Source organism: Misgurnus anguillicaudatus, chromosome 21 (genome assembly GCF_027580225.2).
Source record: "Misgurnus anguillicaudatus chromosome 21, ASM2758022v2, whole genome shotgun sequence".
Classification (NCBI taxonomy): Eukaryota; Metazoa; Chordata; class Actinopteri; order Cypriniformes; family Cobitidae; genus Misgurnus; species Misgurnus anguillicaudatus.
The window spans coordinates 28,424,052-28,443,513 of record NC_073357.2 but is presented as its reverse complement, the minus strand read 5'-3'; the positions used below and the strand labels follow the sequence as shown (position 1 = coordinate 28,443,513).

The window sequence follows — 19,462 nt, the reverse complement described above, 5'->3', positions numbered from 1 at the left end:
GTTGTAGTAAGTTCATACAGGGTTAAAGGTAAATGTAAATTAGATTTGTTTTACAAAAAACATGGTTTTAAATAACACAGTTCAACTTCCAAGTATGATCAAAGGGACAGGGCAATTTTCAGGACCAGACATTTAAAAAAAAAGTTGAAAATTAAATAAATAAACTCTCTCATCATTTTAAGGACGGTCTATATTTATTAAATATATATCATTATGGGATTATTGGGTCAAATTAAATGATTAAGGGGTCTGCAAAAGCAAGGGACAAGCATTTCCACCTTTTTTGTAGAATGACCCATATTTAATATTCAGTTTTTCCTTAATTTCATATGAAGCTGCTTTGAACATGCAACATTGTAAAAAAGTTATAAATAGGCTACATTAAAAGTGATATGAATTGAATATATCATAGATGCACGTGAAAAACCACCACAAGTATCAATAATTGATTAAATTCTGTATGGCCCTTAATTATTAACGCATAATTATCCTAATTCACGCATTCAATGGTAGTCAGGTGAGAAGAGAGAAGGTCATTTTATCCGTTCAAACACCCAGACGCTGCACGTGATTAACACATGATAAACAATACACTTACACCGCTAAGGGGCGCGTTTTCTGCACATTTCCCTCGTCACAAAGTAGTCCAGTCAGTTAGATCAGGATTCATTTGTCTAATGAATCCTAATTAACCCCAATTTTATTATTCAGGTTAAGATGTACAAACCGTTTTTTGTCATATAATGGTTTCATGCATGTGGTTCAACTAAATCCCTTACAAAAAAGTGCTGTAATCCTGTGCTGTTTAGGTACAACAAGAAACTACCACCACACAACAAATAAGTGTAGCTAAGACAGGATTACCACAGCACTTTTTGTTGTAGTACTGTATCACACTAATTTGGATGCCATATGTGGTTTTTCTGTTGTTTTCGTGTGGTAAAAACCTAAAGCGTTTGGACAAGCTTCTAGGGTTAATTGTATTAATTTTTTTCATTTGCACAAATCGCACAATTGTTTATTAAAAGTACTATCATTGCTTCGTTTTTTTTTTTTAAATAAAATACATGTATTTCAGCGTGCTCTATAAAAACAAAAAGCAAAGCTTAGGTTACCGCCCTAAAGCCGATGTAACGTGATCCACTCAGCAAATCTCATGCTACTTCATTCGCACTGCAGACTGTTACTCGTGTGTGTCTCGCAGCATTTTTCTGATCAAAGTGATTCACTAGAGCTGTTTAAATTCCCGCTAGGCCCAAGGACAAAAATCATTTTATACTTTTTACTACATTTCTGTTGTAAATTTAATATCGTTGAGATCTAGGTGCCATTTGCCCTTTTAACATGGCGAAGCTTTCGACATGGACGCTTCTGGCAGTCTTTTCTTTGCTGGTAGTGAAAGGTAAGCGTTTCGCCCCTCTTTGTTGAACCCTGTGCCATGCCTACTATTTAGTCGACTCGCAGGCACTGTGAGAAAGCATTATTATAATGTATAGACTTTAAAAATCAACCTCTCTTTTATTTATGTATACTGGATCCTTATAAGAGCCTCGTCCAGAGCGCGCTAGAGTTGCGTTTTAACATCTGTAGACACTGTCTCCATCATACTGTATGTCTGGGTCTAGCCATGGCTACCGTGCCATGCATGACATATTGAGGCTCAACAAATGATCACTTATTCAGACACATTGATGATGTGAGTGTACATATAGTGTACATATATTTTTTGCGAGGTAGTAAATGTGAGAAATTTAAAGTCTTTATACGCATAAGCATAGTGAATATTGTTTGTTTTAGTTCACATTTATTACTGTTTAGTAAGGTATATATAACTGAGGCCAATTCAAAAATAAATATTTGTGGTGTCTTTTTTATGAATATATGAATAATGAGTGGTAGTTCTAAATCTAAAATCTAAATCTGACCAAACTGTAGATTGCTGCCAAGATAATTTCCGCCTGTTCTATTTTGTAACGGAAATGGCATTACTCATATGCCAGCAGAATTTTACAATACTGAAATTACTGAGAACAATGTAGCCGCCTCCGGTACAGGTACGAGAGTCAGAGCGCATGCGTATACGCAGGCACAATGCGCTCAGGTACGGCATATGAGTCTGGAATATTTTGGAGACTGCAGAAGATCGGGACATACCACCATTTTGGCATAGGGGTGTCCTTCTGCTTATGCGGGTTAAAAGGATTCTCTTTTAAAATTCTGTCAAAACTTCTGATAAAAATCATGCAGGATTATGAAATCAGAAACTGTGAAAGTTATGCCATCCTGTGCTTTGAAAGACTAATTTGAATATTTGAAAGATGATGTGGACCCCGCCCTTTATTTTGTGAGACCCCTTTTAAATTTGAAGACCCCCGTGAAAATAAATAAAGTAAGCCGGTGCAGAATGGCAGTGATAGACGTCTCCTCCCTATTTCCCTGTGAGCCACACCCTCTGTTGTAGGCTAAATATGTAATCAGATCCATGATAACAATCTCTTTCCTGTAAACATTGTTTATCGATTAGAGTAAGAGAAAAATGCCATCCGAAAACCATTTTAGTCCCAACATGTATGTAAAGTTGCATGTATCTGTTGTGAATGTTAGAAGCATGTGACAGTATAGCTGCTATCACATGATATATTGACCACATAAAAGTGTGCCCCATATCTGAGCTGGCTTTGGCACTGCTGCATGTGAGGCAGTCCTGTTGCTAAAACTGGTGTGCAGTGTGATGACTTGTAGTCACACAAGACAGCTGTCAAATAATGTAAGAGAGAGAGAGAAACAAACAGACAAATAAATAAAAAACAGCCATTAATAAATAAAAAAATTAAGATTGACCTGAATAAACTGAATAGCTGACCCCATATATATGCAGGGTATTTACTGCATAAGATGAACACGGACAGTAGTGTGTGACTCGTTACAGAAACAAATAATTTGCATAAATGTACCATCAAAAATGACATATGGGGAAAACATCTTTCCAGAAATGTCTTTGTCTTTTTGCGTTATATGAACACAAAAGATCCGTTGTGTCTTTGTGCTACAAGAATGCATTGCTGTCATTTTAATGTCTTTGTTAAAATCCAGGAATGCAACAGCACTGCTGTGGAATTTGGTTTTCAAGAAGAATCTGTAGTAAAGCTGTAGTAAAAGCATTACAATGTGGTGCTCTTGCTAAAACTGTTTGTGATGTTATGATATGTAATGTTCCTGTAGCTGGTAGAAGCATTATGTTAGCAGCTCACAAGGTCATGAGTTTGATACCAGGGAACACACATACTGATAAAATGCATACCCTGTAATGCACTGTAAGTCGCTTTAGAAAACCATCTGCCAAATGCATAAATGTAAATATCCATAACGTAAAAATGCAAATAAATACAATGTTGCAATGTTTAGATGTAAAAGTGCAATGCTTTCTTGTTCATTTAGTATGCGTGATATGCTCTGAAGTAAATCATTTTGCACTGAAGTATTATATACTGGTTTGTGTGTGTTACAGGATTTGGTCAGGATTTTAATTTGGCAGATGCATTTGATGATGAACCATGTGAGTATGACAAAGAGTTGATGCATAACCCCGGAGCGTTTCAGCTAAAAGCTTCTTCTCTTCTTTTGGTAAATGTAATGGGTTACTTTTACTTATCTACATGAGTTGGACATTTATTCAGCATTTTTTACAGCTACCCCACCACCTAAAGTGAAACCAGCAGGCGGTGATGTACCAGCAGGTCAGTTCATTTTTGCAAATAGTTAATAACACTGTAAGTAGATCAAAAGTTGTTCAATTAGGCTTTCGTAATTCAGTAATGTGATTATTAATCCAATCTTAAGACTGTAAACCAATTACCTTTAATAATATTAATGAATGAAAATTAAAACTAATTTAAAATATCTGAAAAATGATCTTTATTGTGTTCAACAGTAAAGCCCACTCCTAAGCGTCCTGTTCAGCCCATGGTCCCAGGAAAGGATCCAGCAAAGCCCAAGCCTAAAGAGACAGGTGAGAGGGGCCTTATTGAATCATTGCCAGTGTTTCTTCTTTAGATAACCAGATAGTTAATTATCCTACTAATCCTCTCAAACAAACACTGAAAGAGAAAATCCCTTCATGCCCCTGAATCAGTCTCATGGACTGGGCTTCTCTGTGCCAAAACATACTGTTAATATACAACATGCAGTCTCTTGTTAAGTAAAACCGACTAATAGAAATGTTTAATTGAAAGAAAAGGGTTTATTGAGGCTGCAAAACTAGTGAGGCACAAAAATTATATTTTTTGTAAAGACAAAAACATTTTAACAATAAGAACAAAATACACATAAGAATATATTTTATTTTATTAAAATAATAATAATAATAATAATAATAAATGTATAGTCACAACATCATATATGACCTTATGGTTGGTTGCTGGTTTCTTAAAGGGATAGTTCACCCTAAAAAAAAAAAAATCAAAATTCACCCACATGTTAAAAGCTTTTTTGTTAAACACAAAACTATTTTGATGATAGATGGTAAGTGTACATTTACATTTACATTTAGTCATTTAGCAGACGCTTTTGTCCAAGTTTTTTTTTACAGGAAATGTACAGATAAAGATGGAAAATAGAAAAATATATTAAGTTCTGTATTAGTAAGTGAGGTCTTGGGGGAAGAGATGCGTTTTTAGCAGATTCTTAAAAACGGCTAAAGAGGCAGCAGATCGTGTCGTGACCGGCAGATCATTCCACAGAGAAGGTACACGATAGTGATTTTTTTTCCCTTTTTGAAATGGCACCACAAGCCGTCGCTCTGTGACAGAGGATCGAGAGGGCACATAAGTCTGTATTAGCGAGTGAAGTTAAAGGGTGCTGGCCCAGTGGTGGTTTTAAAGGCCAGGAGCAGAGCTTTGAATTTGATGCGGGCAGCTATAGAAAGCCAGTGTAACTTGACAAAGAGAGGAGTGACGTGGAGGCTGGGAGACCAGCCAGTAACGCATTGCAATAGTCCAGTCTGGACAGGACAACAGCCTGGACTAGGACTTGCGTAGCATGCTCATTTAGGAAAGTTCTAATTTTCCTAATATTGAAGAGGATGAATCTACAAGAGCGGGCGGTGCTGGCAACATTCTTCGAGAAGCTAAGCTGATCATCCACTCCCAGGTTTCGGGCTGTCTTGGAAGGTGTAATGGTCGAAGAACCTATCTGAATGGAAAGGATGTGATGAATCTTAGGGTCAGATGATATTACAAGCAGGTCTGTCTGTGCAAGGTTCAGCTGGAGATAGTGGTCCTTCATCCAGAGCGAGATGTCCCTCAGGCATGCTGAGATGCGGGCAGAAACCGTGGGATCCTCAGGGTGGAGTTGTGTGTCATCCGCATAGCAGTGTTAGGAAAGCCATGTTTCTAAAAAATACAAAACCCAGGGATGTCATGTATATCGAAAAGAGCAGTGGTCCAAGCACTGAACCTTGAGGTACCCCGGTATAAAGACGTTGGGGTTCGGAGATATCACCTCTCCAGGATACCCTAAAGGACCTACCTGACAGGTTAGACTAACAGAGACACCCATAGCCTTGAAGGTTGAAAGGAGGATGTGGTGATTGACAGTGTCAAAAGGGGTGGATAGATCCAGTGGGATCAGTAGGCTATAGATGATTTGGAGGTTGCCCTTGCCTCCCTTAGGGCTTCAATGACTGAGATCAGCGCAGTCTCGGTGGGGTGACCGCTTTTAAAACCAGACTGCTTGCTGTCCAGGAGGTTATTTTGTGTGACGAATGAGGAGAGCTGATCAAAAACCACACGCTCAAGAGTCTTGGCAATAAAGGGAAGGAGAGATACGGGACTGTAGTTTTCTAACGTTGCAGGGTTAAGTGTGGGTTTCTTCAGCAGCGGGGTTATCCGGGCCTCTTTAAAAGCTGCAGGGAATGTATCAGTGAAAAGAGATGAGTTGATAATGTGGGTAAGAGCAGGAATAACCGATGGAGAGATGGCCTGAAGGAGATGGGTGGGTATGGGATCTAACAGGCAGGTAGTCGGGTGGTTAGAAGCAAAGACCTTCGAAACGACCTTGGAAACGCCCTATGGATGTCAATGGTTAGTTTCAATCCACAGTATTTGTTTGTCCTACTATGGAAGTCAATGGGTACTTTCAACTGTTTGGTTACCATAATTTATCAAAAAATCTTCTATGTTTGACAGCAGAAATATACGCATACAGGATTCGAACAACATTAGGGTGAGTAAAGATGAAAGAATTAAATTTTTATGGTGAATTATCCCTTTAAGGTACATATTTTTGATATTTTCATTTGATGTACACTCCTTGTTGCACAACCTTTTGGTGTAAATTTGAACTTCTTTACAAACACTAACATATTAACCTCTACTAACAGAAGAGACATACAGTGATTTCTTTGATTCCACCATTCGGCCGGGTCTGTTACCTCGAACAACCACTAAACCTCTCCAAACAACTACCTCTGGTGTGTACCGTGCTGTCAGCCCGCCCGTAGAACCGTTCATCATGTCTGTTTTCGTCTGTGTTGCATGAAGATTTTTGTATTCACAGCAAGTCTAAGCAAGATTGGAGAAATAGGCTAAAATTAACAGCAGATTTATGGTTTAAGATCAATCTTATACATTTTGGCCATTATTGTGATCATTTTGTAGCTGTTAGCCTTGTTATCTATTATGCTTTGAATGTACATGTTAAAAGTCTACACAAAAGAAAGGCAATGTCTCCATCACATTCTTAACGTAAGGGTCCTAAATCCAATTTACAAGTAAAAAGCATGAGTCAGTTAATGTAGCTTGTGATGTCTCATTCACTGATAGTGTAATAATTCACACACATATAAACATAGCCTATGTTACTTTTATAAAAGGTTTAATTCTGATACAGAAGGCACACATACCAATAATGAGGTATATTCATTGTAATGTATCCTATCTGAACTGGCAAAAAGTCCAAATTTCATGCAGACCACAGCAGTTAGCTAAATGCAAAAGCTTACAGTTCAGATATTATACTGCATTAGAAACCACTAGTCTAGTGAATCACATTAAAACTTTCTTGTGGGTTCTGGCCCTTCCTTTTTACAGAGGTACTCAGTAGCTTCTGAGCTCTTACAGGATTGGCATATATGGGCATTAGAGTTGATTTCTATTAGTCAGCTCAACCAATCAGGTTTAAGCGTCCCTCAGTCTGTTTTAGTGCATGTTAATGTCATTTGATGGCTTCACTGCAGTCAGTGAAACTTTGGTGACCAGCTCCAATTCATCTTTTTATCCATTTATTTGAAGTGTTTTATACTCTAGTATCACATCATTTTGGGCATCACTTGTATTTGTCTTTAATCTTTCAGTAGCTTGGTATATGTCAAACCATCATGGGGTTACCATCTGAGACCATCACTGTACCATAGTATCACTACCGGACTACTCAGTTTAGTGTTTTCCATTGTCACTTGTAGTTGTGTTAAGCTGTTGTACAATTAACTCTGTGTTTATTATGTACTGTGTGAGTTATATACTGACACATTTATTTTGGCTGATAGATGGATTTGATCTTGCGGATGCTTTGGATCCTAACAATGACATTAAAGGAAAGGGTAAAGACTCTGGAAAAAAAGGTAGGTATTTTTCTGTCTATACAGGTGTACAGTTTTCTTTCTATATCTTTTTACATATTTGATTTGTGGTAGTTTATTTGAGTAAGTCAGCTATCTTCAACAGGAATGTTGGGTTTGAATACAATGCACCTAATGTTGTATGTAAAAGCTTGATAGATCCAAATAGGTCTTTGGTTAAGTCTTATTTGTCTGAGAAATATTAGGTTAAGTCTTTGTCCATAAGTCAAATTTATAAACATGGTAATATTGTTTTAAAAGATTTTACTTTAAGTTGCTGTTTCTTACTGGAAGCTAGAATCAAAATTGTTGACAGGTTAGATAATTGACAGGTTATTCTTCCAAATTTGAAATGCCCCTGTAATCCTGAAGGTCATAAAGGCATAGCCAATAGGATCACAGTATACATTAGTAGATAACCTACTCAACTGTTATTGGTAGTCAGTATAACTTAGCCCAAGATAGCCAGGCGTGATGCATCTCCTGTCCCTGCTAGATCTTGGAGGAGGAGGCCGCGATGATGGCCAACCCAATAGCCGAGGTGGTAAGAAACCAACAGCTGTTTTTGGGTAATGTTGTCTGGGAAATGTTATTTTCTTGGCTGGAAGAATCACGCTTCATACCGAATCAAATAAAAACCTCACTTCTTTAAACTCTAATCGGCTGTTTGGCTTTCAGGAATTGAATCATGTTCTATTTACATATTGACCACAAAGGCTCCTAATCTCTTGCATCTGCAGCAAAGTTGGATTTTGCATGGATTTGGGTTTTATCCTCCAGACTGTTGTTCTCTTGCTTTGCACTGAATTGTATTAGCACTTTCTGTTTCCTACAGTTTTAAGGGTTTCTGGCTTTTTCCTATCTTGGGATCCCACAAGGTTCTTCGTTTAAATCGCTCTGGGTCCTAGTTTGAGAGCTATAGAGAGCTAATATTTCAAATAAAATGAAAAGAACCAAGATTGAATAAAATAAATATGTACTTATCATGTCGCTTTCAGTCTAATGGTCGTCTTTAACTTTTTAGGTGGTGATTTAACAGACGACGACTTGGCCGAAGTAGGGAAGGACGAAACCTATAACCCAGACAAAGGCAAAGGTAAAGCCTTATCTGTTAAATCTCACTATCTCACATGGTTTGAGGTAAATGTCAAATTTAAGAGCAATAATTAGCCTATTGCAGTTGTGTAAAATTAATGTTCATGGTTTTGCAGGTGGACGAGTAACTGGAGGTAGTGATTCGGAGGAAACTGGTATGAAACTCAAATTGTAAAGGTTTAATTAACCTTAAATACTTTTTATATGCAATTATTGAGGATTATTTGTTAACCCTTAAGAGATTAAAAAAATTTACTTATGCCAAGAAATGACACCTTGACAAAAACTGCACTAAAAATATTATATTTTAATATATTTTTCCACTTTAAACAAGACAATCTTTTAAAACTATTTTGCCTGAAACATTCATATAAAATATTAATAAAAGTTGTGAAAATGTTAACCCTTTATATGCCAATATGTTTACATTATTCGAACCACAGTGTTCGGCTGATCCTGAAACCTTTTGTGGGACATCGTAAACTGTAAAGTACCCCGTCTTGATTTCCAACTCCAGAGTCTAAAGACGAAGTATAAGAGTCTAAAGGCCGTCCGCATGACGTCATTTTCATAATCTGGAGGGTCCGCGGTCGTCCGTGCACTGTGATTTCTGTTCTTTGTTGTCTTGTTGTTTGTTCTAAACTGTGTTTGCAATGGTGGATCGGTTACTTTTCTTCACCTATCCTAATGTTTTAATGTACTGTAAATGTCGCCAAATCAGTGCTGCCCTGATGGCCTGGTAGAGTAATAGTTTGAATAAGAAATCGTTTGTATTGCGTATAGTGTCAAACGCGGCCATCCGCGTTTAGCCGCGGGGAGTATACTTGAAAGGCTTCGCGGATGCGGAAAAAAGGTATACCCCGGCCTTAATGCTGCATTCATCGAGAGATTTACCGGTTTGTATTTAATTACCATACTATTGAGGGAAAATAGTTTTAAAACCGGCGGGAAAGCCGCGGGTCGATAAACGTTATGTGACTCAAAAGTGAAATGTGTATTTACACCTTACCAGGTTGCCCATTGTCCTCACTGACACTCTTCCAAGCGAGTTCCTTTTTATTCCTGTCTCTATAGAAATAAGAACTTGTGTTGTATAGCCCTGGGTGACTGCTCACGGACAATATCAAGCGTTCCTTCGTGTTGAATGAGTGACTCCAGCGGGGCTGGCGCCACAGCAGCAAGCAGGCTCTTGATTGGTTAACACGGCGCGAAAATCCGCCAAAGTTTAAATTTTTTAACGCGCCAAACGCAAACACACACACACACCATTTTTCAACATGAAAGGTTTATCTTTTCAGTAGCAATGCGCCCCGCGGAAACGGCAAAAACTGTGAAATTTTTATGCATGCATGGAATGGTGAAAAGTAGCGCCACCTGGTGCATAAGTATAAAAATAGGCCAGTAATCCAAAATAATAACTTGACATTAGTTTATGTTAAGATAAATTGGGGGGGGGCAAAAATAGCATTTATAATGGTTTTCAATGGGGCATTTTTTGGCCCTAGGATCACATGTGTCGGTTTTTGTGTAGCTTAGCCATTTTAAAGCAACACCAAAGAGTTTTTTTTTTACCTTAAAATAACGTTTCCAAAAAAGTTTCAGTGGTTCATCCACTCAAAACAGGGTGAATGGCAGTTTCACATTCGCTTTGCAGCCCTCTATTGGCCAAAACCGCACTAAAGAAGTTTCCAACCGTCGGGTAGTGGTCCTGTAGTTCGAGTGAAAACTACAAAAACTTGCTTTACGGCAGACCTACAATCCAATCAGAGCTAGTTATGCTGCAGTATTTACGACAGTGGTAATGAACAATTACGCTTCTAACCTGTAGGGGGAGCAAAGAGCAATAAGTCTTTAGTGTTGCTTTAAGCTAATTTAAAAAACTGAAACCAAAATAATTAACCTCTGGCAATTTTGGGCAATACTCAATCAACACAGTCAAATAAATGGCACAAAATGTCCCTATGATCTCTTAAGGGTTAAATATGTTTTGTAGAATCAATGCCTGAGACTGGTACCATCGCTGGTATTGCGAGTGCTATTGGCATGGCGCTGATTGGTGCAGTGAGCGGCTACATCTCCTACCAGAAGAAGAAGTTTTGCTTCAGCATTCAACGTAAGACTTTGTTTCATTCTCAAATTCCTCACATCTCATTTAAGTTGAATGGCTTCTAATTGCCTCTATCATACTTAATATTTCCACAGAGAGTCTGAATACAGATATGGTGAAGGCGGATGCTCCAGATGCTGTAGTAGCACAGGAGCCACAAGGTAGAGACCCCTTTTATGACATTTTTACAAGACAAATAGATCAGTTTTATGAAACAGTTACAGTAGAAAATGTTTTATAACAGTGTTTCTCAATATCAGTCCTCACACACCACCCCCAGCATGTTTTAGATGTCTCAAACATAAATGGCGACATCACAGTCTGAGTGTGACATCACAGTACCGCAAGAGTGATTTCAAAGCATACAGAGTCTTCTCGCCAATGTTATGTCACAGACCGATCTGTCTGCACAGCACCACTAAAGTCGAACAAGCCTAATAGTATAGATATCATCTTAACACACTAACAAGCTGATAATATGAATCAGGGTTTTTGTATAAGGAAATATCTAAAATATTCTGGGAGGGGGGATGTTAGGATTTCGATTGAGAAACACTCCATTGTAATATTGTAGATATCAAGTCAAAGGTATGTATAACATTATACTTTGATGTGTATTAAACTAAATGCACAGTGCTTTGATACTTCTTATATAGTATTAGGCTATTAATTTTTATATTAGTTTAGATTTTTGATTGAATGATTAGTTTATTTTTAGCATGGCGGCCATGATAATGGGAATTTGGAGAAAACCACCACAGTTTTTCAATATTTTATATTTTACTATGTTCTTCCCTCAACTTAGATGAATTGGTGCATGCCCGTCTTTTTTCAGTGTGTGCACTTGGTCTTTGTACAGCGTGTTGTGTTAGCACCATTCTTTCATTAGGGTTCCAACAGGGATGAGTTTAGAAGCCTCCAAACAGTTCCATGCTTTCCCTATTTAAAGACTGTTACATCTGTAGTTACACGAGAAAAGGTTTAATTAACCTAACTGTCTAATTATGCAATTATTGAGAATTATTTGTTAACCCCTAAGAGATAAAAAAACGTACGTACGCCAATAAATGACACCTTGACAAATACTGCACTAAAAATATTATATATCAAAAAATCTTTTAAAACTACTTTTGCCTGAAACATTCATATAAAATATTAATAAACTTTATGAAAAATTTAACCCTTTAGTATGCCAATATGTTTACATGAGTGGTGCCACGAAGGAGTGATGTTACTGTGCCCGAGGTGGAAGTGATGCAAACTAAGTGCTCTTCCGCCATACAATAATTCTCATTTTTTATCCGCTTAGAAAATCGTCACGTTTTATTTTGTGCCACCATACTTACTCGCGTACAGTGCTTTAAGTGGCCCAAAAGAGGTGCCGGTACTCTATTTTATTTTATTTCTTTTGCTGACTCGACTCCTATATTGAAGGGGTTTTATATTTAGCAGTCAACAGACGACCTTGTAAAAAATAATTAATCCTTTTATAAATTTGTGGATTTGCTTGAGCTAGAAATAGCTACTGAACATAAATAAAATGTGCAAAAGGATTTTGAAAAAATACCATTAGAAAGAGCTACTGTAGAAAGAGTTTTTGAACATAAATACAATGTGCAAAAGGTAGATATGTGAGTAAAATTTTCAGCATGGTAAATGCTAAAACTAGTGGTTCAGATAGAAAAAGCTTGAAAAAAAACTTTAAAATGACACCAAGACAATGTCTATGGGGTCAATAATAACAAAATACTGGCCATTTGAAACTCTAAAGTCATTTATTTTGTCCCATTGTTTTCCAATTTGCGGGTGGTAAAACTACTGTGCACGTCGTTCAAATTCATTGAAATTTCGTTTACTTTTAGTTTAGCAATTAAACTAAATGTATATTACAATTTCTAGAATGTTTTCTGCACATCGCCTGAGGAAATCCGAAATTGCGTCGAGGGGAACCAAACTGAAAGCCGCGACAGCGGAGATTATCACGTACCTACAAGGCTTGCGTCTGACCTGCAGCTATCATTCTGGCTTGGTGGGATGTCAGCGAGTCCTCTGATTCTGACCTTGTTCTTTTACTACTCAGAGTCTAAAACAAGGAGGGCATATTACGTGTTCATTGTATTTTCATTTTAACCGAGCAGCTATGGTTGCGCGTTTCACACACAAACACACACCTCTCCAGAGCACGTTGACACTGACTGAAGGACGCATGCGCTTTTAACTTGTAAACGCAAGGGTGTCTGGGTAATGTAGTCTCTGCTCTCGGTGGAACGAATTAGGAAGCGTACATTAAGGGCGCTCTGAAAAGCGGCAGCGCAGCCAAATGATTAAATTAAACCTCTGATTTTTAAACAGATGAGCGTTCCGGTACGCTAAAAGCACGTTCTGGGCGCACGTAGAGGTGGTGGTACGCTCAAGAGCTATTTTTAGAAGTGGCGGTACTGAGTACCGGGGCGTTCCGGCCCACTTAAAGCACTGCTCGCGTAACCACTCATGTAACAGTCTTCAAATAGGGAAAACATGGAAGTGTCTGGTGGCCTCCAAATTCATCCCCGCCCGGATCCCAAGGAATGAATGGGGCTGGGCTAAATGCTAACACATTCACGACGCGCTGTACAGGGAGTGGGTGCGCGCATTGAGAAAAGATAGGTATGTGTTGATTAGTCTAAGTTGAAGTAGGAAGTAGGAACATAGTAAAATATTGAAAAACGGTGGTGTTTTCCTTTAAATGACTTATCAGACCACTGATATTAATTCAATTTTATTTATAATTGTGCTTTTCACAATTGTTTAATTGTTTCAAAGCAGCAAAGAATAAACTAAGATTAAACCGTACCAGCGAGTAATAATGTAATGTAATAATGTAATGTAATATTGTAATAATAATGTAACTTATCGAAGAGAGTTCTAAGTTAAGCCAATGTCAGCTGACTCACTAGGGAAAAAACTCCTAGGTGAAAAAGCATGTGGGAAAAAAGTCCTAGGTAAAAAAACCTTGAGGGAAAGACAGACATAAAGGATATGATTCTATAAAGGATAACTATATATTAGATACTATGTTATAATTTATGGGAATATAAAATATATATATATAAGGTTATGGTAAAGATTACTCTATTAGTTAATCTTGTGTGAGTAAACATTGTCATTCTTTAGGGCACCTTTATTGTAGTTCTCAAGTCGTGATCTGTTTATATGTTTTTTTTAGGGACAGCAGAATATATATTGAATATGTATTTTGTATTGAATGTGAAGTTCTTTGATATAGATTTTATATATTTTTCCAATCCCAGTTCAACAAACTCTTCTCCAGCCTCCTAATGCCGAGCCACCGACAGAGGAAAATGCAGTGTAACCTGAAACACATCCAAACTGAAGGGGCACAGTTCTGAATCTTCATTTTCCCATTTGAATACCACTGTTTTCCACTATACATACACCACACGGCCCTTTTTGAAGTACCAATGTGACTTCATACTTCATTTAATTTATACAACTGTTAAAGTCTGTTTGCAATAATTAATTAAATGCTGGTAAAAATGAAGTTTAGCACGGTCGCTGAGACCCGAGCATTCGCAATCAAGTTTATTAAGAATCGGTATGGACCCCATACAAAGAGTCGCACACCGTACTGCAGTACAGTCTTGATGTTTACCTTTTCAAATTAATGTGTCAGATTAGCTTAGAGAAATGCATGCTTAAAGGATTAGTTCTTTAGAAACTGAAGTTGCTTTCATTATTTACTCACTCATGTTGTTTTAAACTTGTATGACTTTATTCTTCTGCAGAACGCATTAGAGGCTAATTAAAAAAAATCTGTGTGAGTTCAATACAATTGCAGTCTATCTTGGTTTATTTTATTGCTTATTATTACATGGCGCCTATGAAGCGCTTGATTCTGATTGGCTAGTCATGACATTCCGAGGTTTGTTATTCCTAATAGCAGCCTCATTCGGCAACTGTGAGTTATATTGACAAGTGCATTTAAATACAAGAAAAAATATACATATGCATTATTAATATCATGAGATTATAGTGACAAATAATTAAACCAGATGCATATTAGTCTTGTTTGAACTTCACTCCTTGACCTAAACCCGCTAGGAAATGGGGTTCTCCTTGCGTTGGCTTTGTTTTTTTACAAACCAGTGAATAATATATCAAATCAATATTTTATTTCCATAAATTTACACCGAGTGCAAATAGCTTTGTTATAAACGTGTTAATTCAGACGGTTGTTATCGCAAAAAAATCCATACAGGGTGATACAAGACTCAAGTCATCCTGTTGGGATTTATTCTGCAATAACAACCAGCTGGCTGTACTATATCCTTTATAAAGCACCCAAAAAAAGTGAATGTGGTTTGCTGATTATTTCCAAGTGCTGTCTAGTTGATTTTTAATCACTTTTACAGTAAAATCATAAGCTCATGTTCATTCAAATATACACAAAATGTACACATATAAACATCAAGAACGCACACAGGAGAGAAATGATGTGTTCTGCAGAAGATTGCAAGTCATTGAGATTTGCAAGTGAGTGAGTAAATCAGCCTTTAGATGACTGACGATTCCTATGTTTACAGAAACAAGTGATTGGATAATCATAAATATGCTTTTAGACTGTTTCCATTGTTACAGTACGCTAACAGATTGTCGCTATTGGTGGAATTTGCCATGAAGGATTTGTTTCTTATTTTATGTTTGCACTTTTGGCATTTTGGAAGGGGTTTTTGTTTGATCGTTCATTTTACACGATCTGTATATATTTGCCTTGCGTTCACATGGCAATGTGAAAAGATTGTTACACATATATGCAGGTACTTGTGTGTCTTAGCAAACTTTTTAGTGAAGTGACTTTTTGACTAAATTTGAAGGGGTGGTTCACCCAAAAATGAAAGTTCTTTTATCGTTTACTCACTCTCATGTTGTTGCAAACCTGTATAAATTTCTTTGTTCTGATGAACACGAAGGAGGATATTTTGAGGAGTGTTTGTAACAATGAGCCCCATTCACTTCCATAGTATTCTTTTTTTCCTAGTATGGAAGTGAATGATCAGTTTGGTTGCAGGCATTCCTTAATATATCTTCCTTTTTGAAATTTATACAGGTTTGTAGCAGCGTGGGAGTGAGGGGGTGATATCAGAGTTTTCATTTTCGGGTGAACTATTCCTTTAATGACCGATGTCAGAAACTAACCAACAGCTGCTTACTGTCTAATTTGCTTAAAAAAAACAATGATCAAAAGGGGTATAAGTGTGAAGATGTGATTGTGTTGATGAAAAAACCATGTTGACTGCTTTTGTGCGTAGTATAGCTGGATGTCAGTGGTTACGATTCCTTCTTTTGAGGAATGATGACCCCGACGTGATGAGAGTGGCTAGTTACAGTAGTGTGAACTTGTGAGTGGAAGTAACTGTTAGTTGTGTTTTCATGTTAGCACAATACTTGCGCGGTGTAGTAATGTATTCTGATCGATTGCCGTATGGGAACTTTAAGGGAATAATGTGCTTGTATATTGCGTACTGTTTCGAAGTTTGAACTGTTGTGTACGTGTATCTCTATTCACACTAAATGTACATAAATGTTTGTAGCCCCCCCGTTTTCTTTTCAAATGGGGAGTAGTTTTCGTCCTAGCTTAGTGTTTGTATCATTTGTAGCATGTTTGAGCTTTAGCTTTCGAGTCTTTTTCGGTATCCTTGTTGCACCCTTACCAGTTTTGCTATTGCCTTAAGTCCCTGGCTGCATTCCCAGTAGCCTGTTTTGCAAATTGGTCCATCTCACTTGCCCGGATAAAAGGGCCCAGCCTTATAAACCATGTTAGCCTGGCCCTGTAGTTCTTTAATGGTTCCTTTTAATGGCTACCATCCAGAATTGTAGGGAAAACTAGCTAACAATGAATAACTAGAACAATGAGAATGTCATCCCTAATCGATGCTCCAGACTTTCCTGTAGCTTTTGTTTTTCACTGTGAAATCAGGTGCACCTTTTTTACCCCCTAGCTTCCTCTAGCCCTTGCCAATGGTGCTTTCCTTCCTAATGCCTTACCACGCTAACATTAGGGAAGACACGCTACAAACTAACACCACTTACAGTCGCAACCATTAGAAGGGCTGCATCAGTCGTATGTTTAAACCAGACATACTGTAGCAGAGTACAACCTGCTTTGGTTGCAGTTTGAACCAAAATATTGCTCTCTCTATCACATTCAAGATGAACTAGATTGACAGTAATGGCACAATGTTGCCTATTAAACAGCCAACTCTACACAGTGACAGTTAATCCTTTCATGGCTTTTGAAGCATATCAATGAAAACAACCCAACAGAATGTTAGCTGAATGTAACTCTTTTTACTGATATGATGTTTGTTAGGCTACAGAGAACAATGTAGCATTATTGGTGCTAGATTTGTCAGAAATGAAGAACACCAAAGATGAAATGTGATGGTTTTTGCATGTGTTTTGACTTTGGTGCCAATGTAGTGATCCGGTGAATTTTAAAGGATGGCTAAATGAAAGACCCCATCACCTATCTGTGTTTATACATTGGTTGCTTGGTCTGCATGATCTGACTGTTAAAACCTCCCAAAATCTTTCAAATTAATCTACATTTTTAAAAATCGGATGGCCTGTTAGAGAGGCAAAGGTTGCATTTGTAAGGCTCTCTGGTATTGTTTGGCCAATAGTTGCAATTGTGTCAAAACAAGGGTGTAAACGCAGAACTGTACAGATTTGCATGTTTTGAATTCTAGCTGTAGATATTAAAGTTCTTCTTGTGTGCTGGGTTTATTCATGATAAAAAACAATGTTGTTATTGGTCCAGAAGTTTCTGAGGTGTCTTGAATTTGCACTGCCAGTTTAGCTTTCGCATCATATTACAGCCACAGATCAGATTTTTAATGCTGTGCAATATTAGGTTTAGGTTAATACATTTGGCCATGATCTTAACCTTTAAGCATTGAATCTCACACAAATATGGAATGTAATGAAAACACACAAACACGTACAGTATAAATACTTGGATATGAACTGGAAATCCCCTTTCAGAAACTTTCAATTTCTACTATGGTAATTTGATATTCAAATTTTGTTCAGAAATTTTATTCTGTATCCCACTGGCTTTACCTTGCGGATATCAGCATAAAGAAACCCAATAATAAACAATTTATCTTGTCTTTGATTGTTTCGTTTATTTGACTTATCAGGTTGGAATATGTACAATTAATAAATGTATAGAGAATAAAAGAACACATAACAAAAAGAATAAACAAGATACAAAAATACACTTATCAAATAAACAAAAATACACTATATTAAAAGATGCATTTGAAATATTACTTGTAATCAACATTTAAAACTGTTGGACTGACAATTGGCCTCTTAAAGGGATAGTTCACCCAAAAATGAAAATTCTGTCATCATTTGCTCACTCTCATGTTGTTACAAACCTGTAAAAATGTTGGTGTTCCGATGAACACACAAGAAGACACCCTAAGAAATGCCTGCAACCAAACCGCTCGTGGACCCCACTCACCTCCACAGTATTCTTTATTTCTACTATAGAAGTGAATGTGGTCCTTTAAAGGAACTATCCTTTAAAGGTGCATAGCCTGACTTGTTAAAATGATCTGAATTGTTGCTCACTTGTAAAGTCAAAACACCCTTTATTAAATAATTCTAAGTGGAAGTACAGAAAGTTGGCAACCCTTAAAGCCCCCCTAACCCAGAAAATGCACTTTTAAATGTGTTTATAGCAAAAAATGAGTCCCCAGTGTGTGTGCAGAAACATTATGTAATTATACAAATCCATTTATTCATCTTTATGTAATCTCCTTTAAACAGCAACAGTCAAACATAAACGCATGTTTTGATGTAGTCCAAAGCACATGTGTAAGCGCTCTACCCCTTAATTTGCATATGGGGAGGGGAACAGAAGCTTTTTTTGCACACAAAAACAGCGCGTCTTTCATCGCAGACACAAATGGCCATGTTCAACATCGTATAATTTAAGATCCGTGGTGTATTTTGAGCTGAAACTTTAATATTGCTGAAAACACCTAGGTTAGGGTCCTTTAAACTGAAGATGATAAAGGATTCTTGCTCAATATGAAAATGTTCCTCAGAAATACTTTGTGTTAACTCAAAGATCAAGCATAATTATTTTTCACAGATTTTAAATATAAAACAAACATACATGATCAACAGAGGAAGTAAGGTTCTGATTCTTCCTCTTTTACTTTACAGTGCATTCTCCAAACCCGCGTGCCCTCCCTTACAGTGTATGTAAACATAAATGTCAGTAGTATAGTGTGCATATGCAACATTAGGCTTCCATCTTTATACTAACAAGTGCTTATGACTCAAAAATGGCAGTAACAGCAGTATTTCCTCCTGACACCAATTATCATTCTCTATCACAAAATAATCTTTAAACAACTATCCTACTTCAATTATTCTACCTGACTTATACATGAACACAAGTTATAAATAAAACTGGTGTAAAATTTATAAAAAGTCATACTGGATTGGCACAGAAACAATCAAATGATAAAAATACTGTAAAAGTGAAAAAACACATATTACTTGAGCTACATTCTTATAAATTATTACGACAAACATATTGGGAAAACTAAAGGGACACTCTAAAC

The 19,462-nt window shown here is 37.2% G+C and overlaps 1 protein-coding gene across 4 annotated transcripts; it reads left to right on the top strand.

Annotated features, from left to right (window-relative positions):
- Window positions 1–1,140: 1,140 nt before the first annotated feature.
- On the top strand, window positions 1,141–17,989 carry cd99l2 (CD99 molecule-like 2). Of its 4 annotated transcripts, XM_055200765.2 has the most exons (12): window positions 1,141–1,402; window positions 3,509–3,556; window positions 3,690–3,737; window positions 3,932–4,009; window positions 6,380–6,469; window positions 7,544–7,618; window positions 8,112–8,159; window positions 8,640–8,711; window positions 8,827–8,865; window positions 10,704–10,823; window positions 10,913–10,978; window positions 14,108–17,989. In XM_055200765.2, the coding sequence occupies exons 1-12, from the start codon at window positions 1,345–1,347 to the stop codon at window positions 14,167–14,169; spliced, it is 804 nt and encodes a 267-aa protein (XP_055056740.2). In that variant the 5' UTR covers window positions 1,141–1,344; the 3' UTR covers window positions 14,170–17,989. The 4 variants fall into 4 exon arrangements, with proteins under 4 accessions (XP_055056740.2, XP_055056749.2, XP_055056758.2 ...); XM_055200774.2 differs by lacking the exon at window positions 8,112–8,159 and having other exon boundaries at window positions 1,142–1,402; XM_055200783.2 differs by lacking the exon at window positions 6,380–6,469 and having other exon boundaries at window positions 1,143–1,402.
- Window positions 17,990–19,462: the final 1,473 nt, after the last annotated feature.

Excerpts from the sequence above, each read along its gene's own strand:
- cd99l2 (XM_055200765.2), top strand. The coding sequence starts at position 1,345 with ATGGCGAAGCTTTCGACATGGACGCTTCTGGCAGTCTTTTCTTTGCTG. Across the intron at positions 6,470-7,543 it reads TCTCCAAACAACTACCTCTG|ATGGATTTGATCTTGCGGAT; the intron begins GTGTGTACCGTG and ends TTTGGCTGATAG. Across the intron at positions 7,619-8,111 it reads TAAAGACTCTGGAAAAAAAG|ATCTTGGAGGAGGAGGCCGC; the intron begins GTAGGTATTTTT and ends TGTCCCTGCTAG.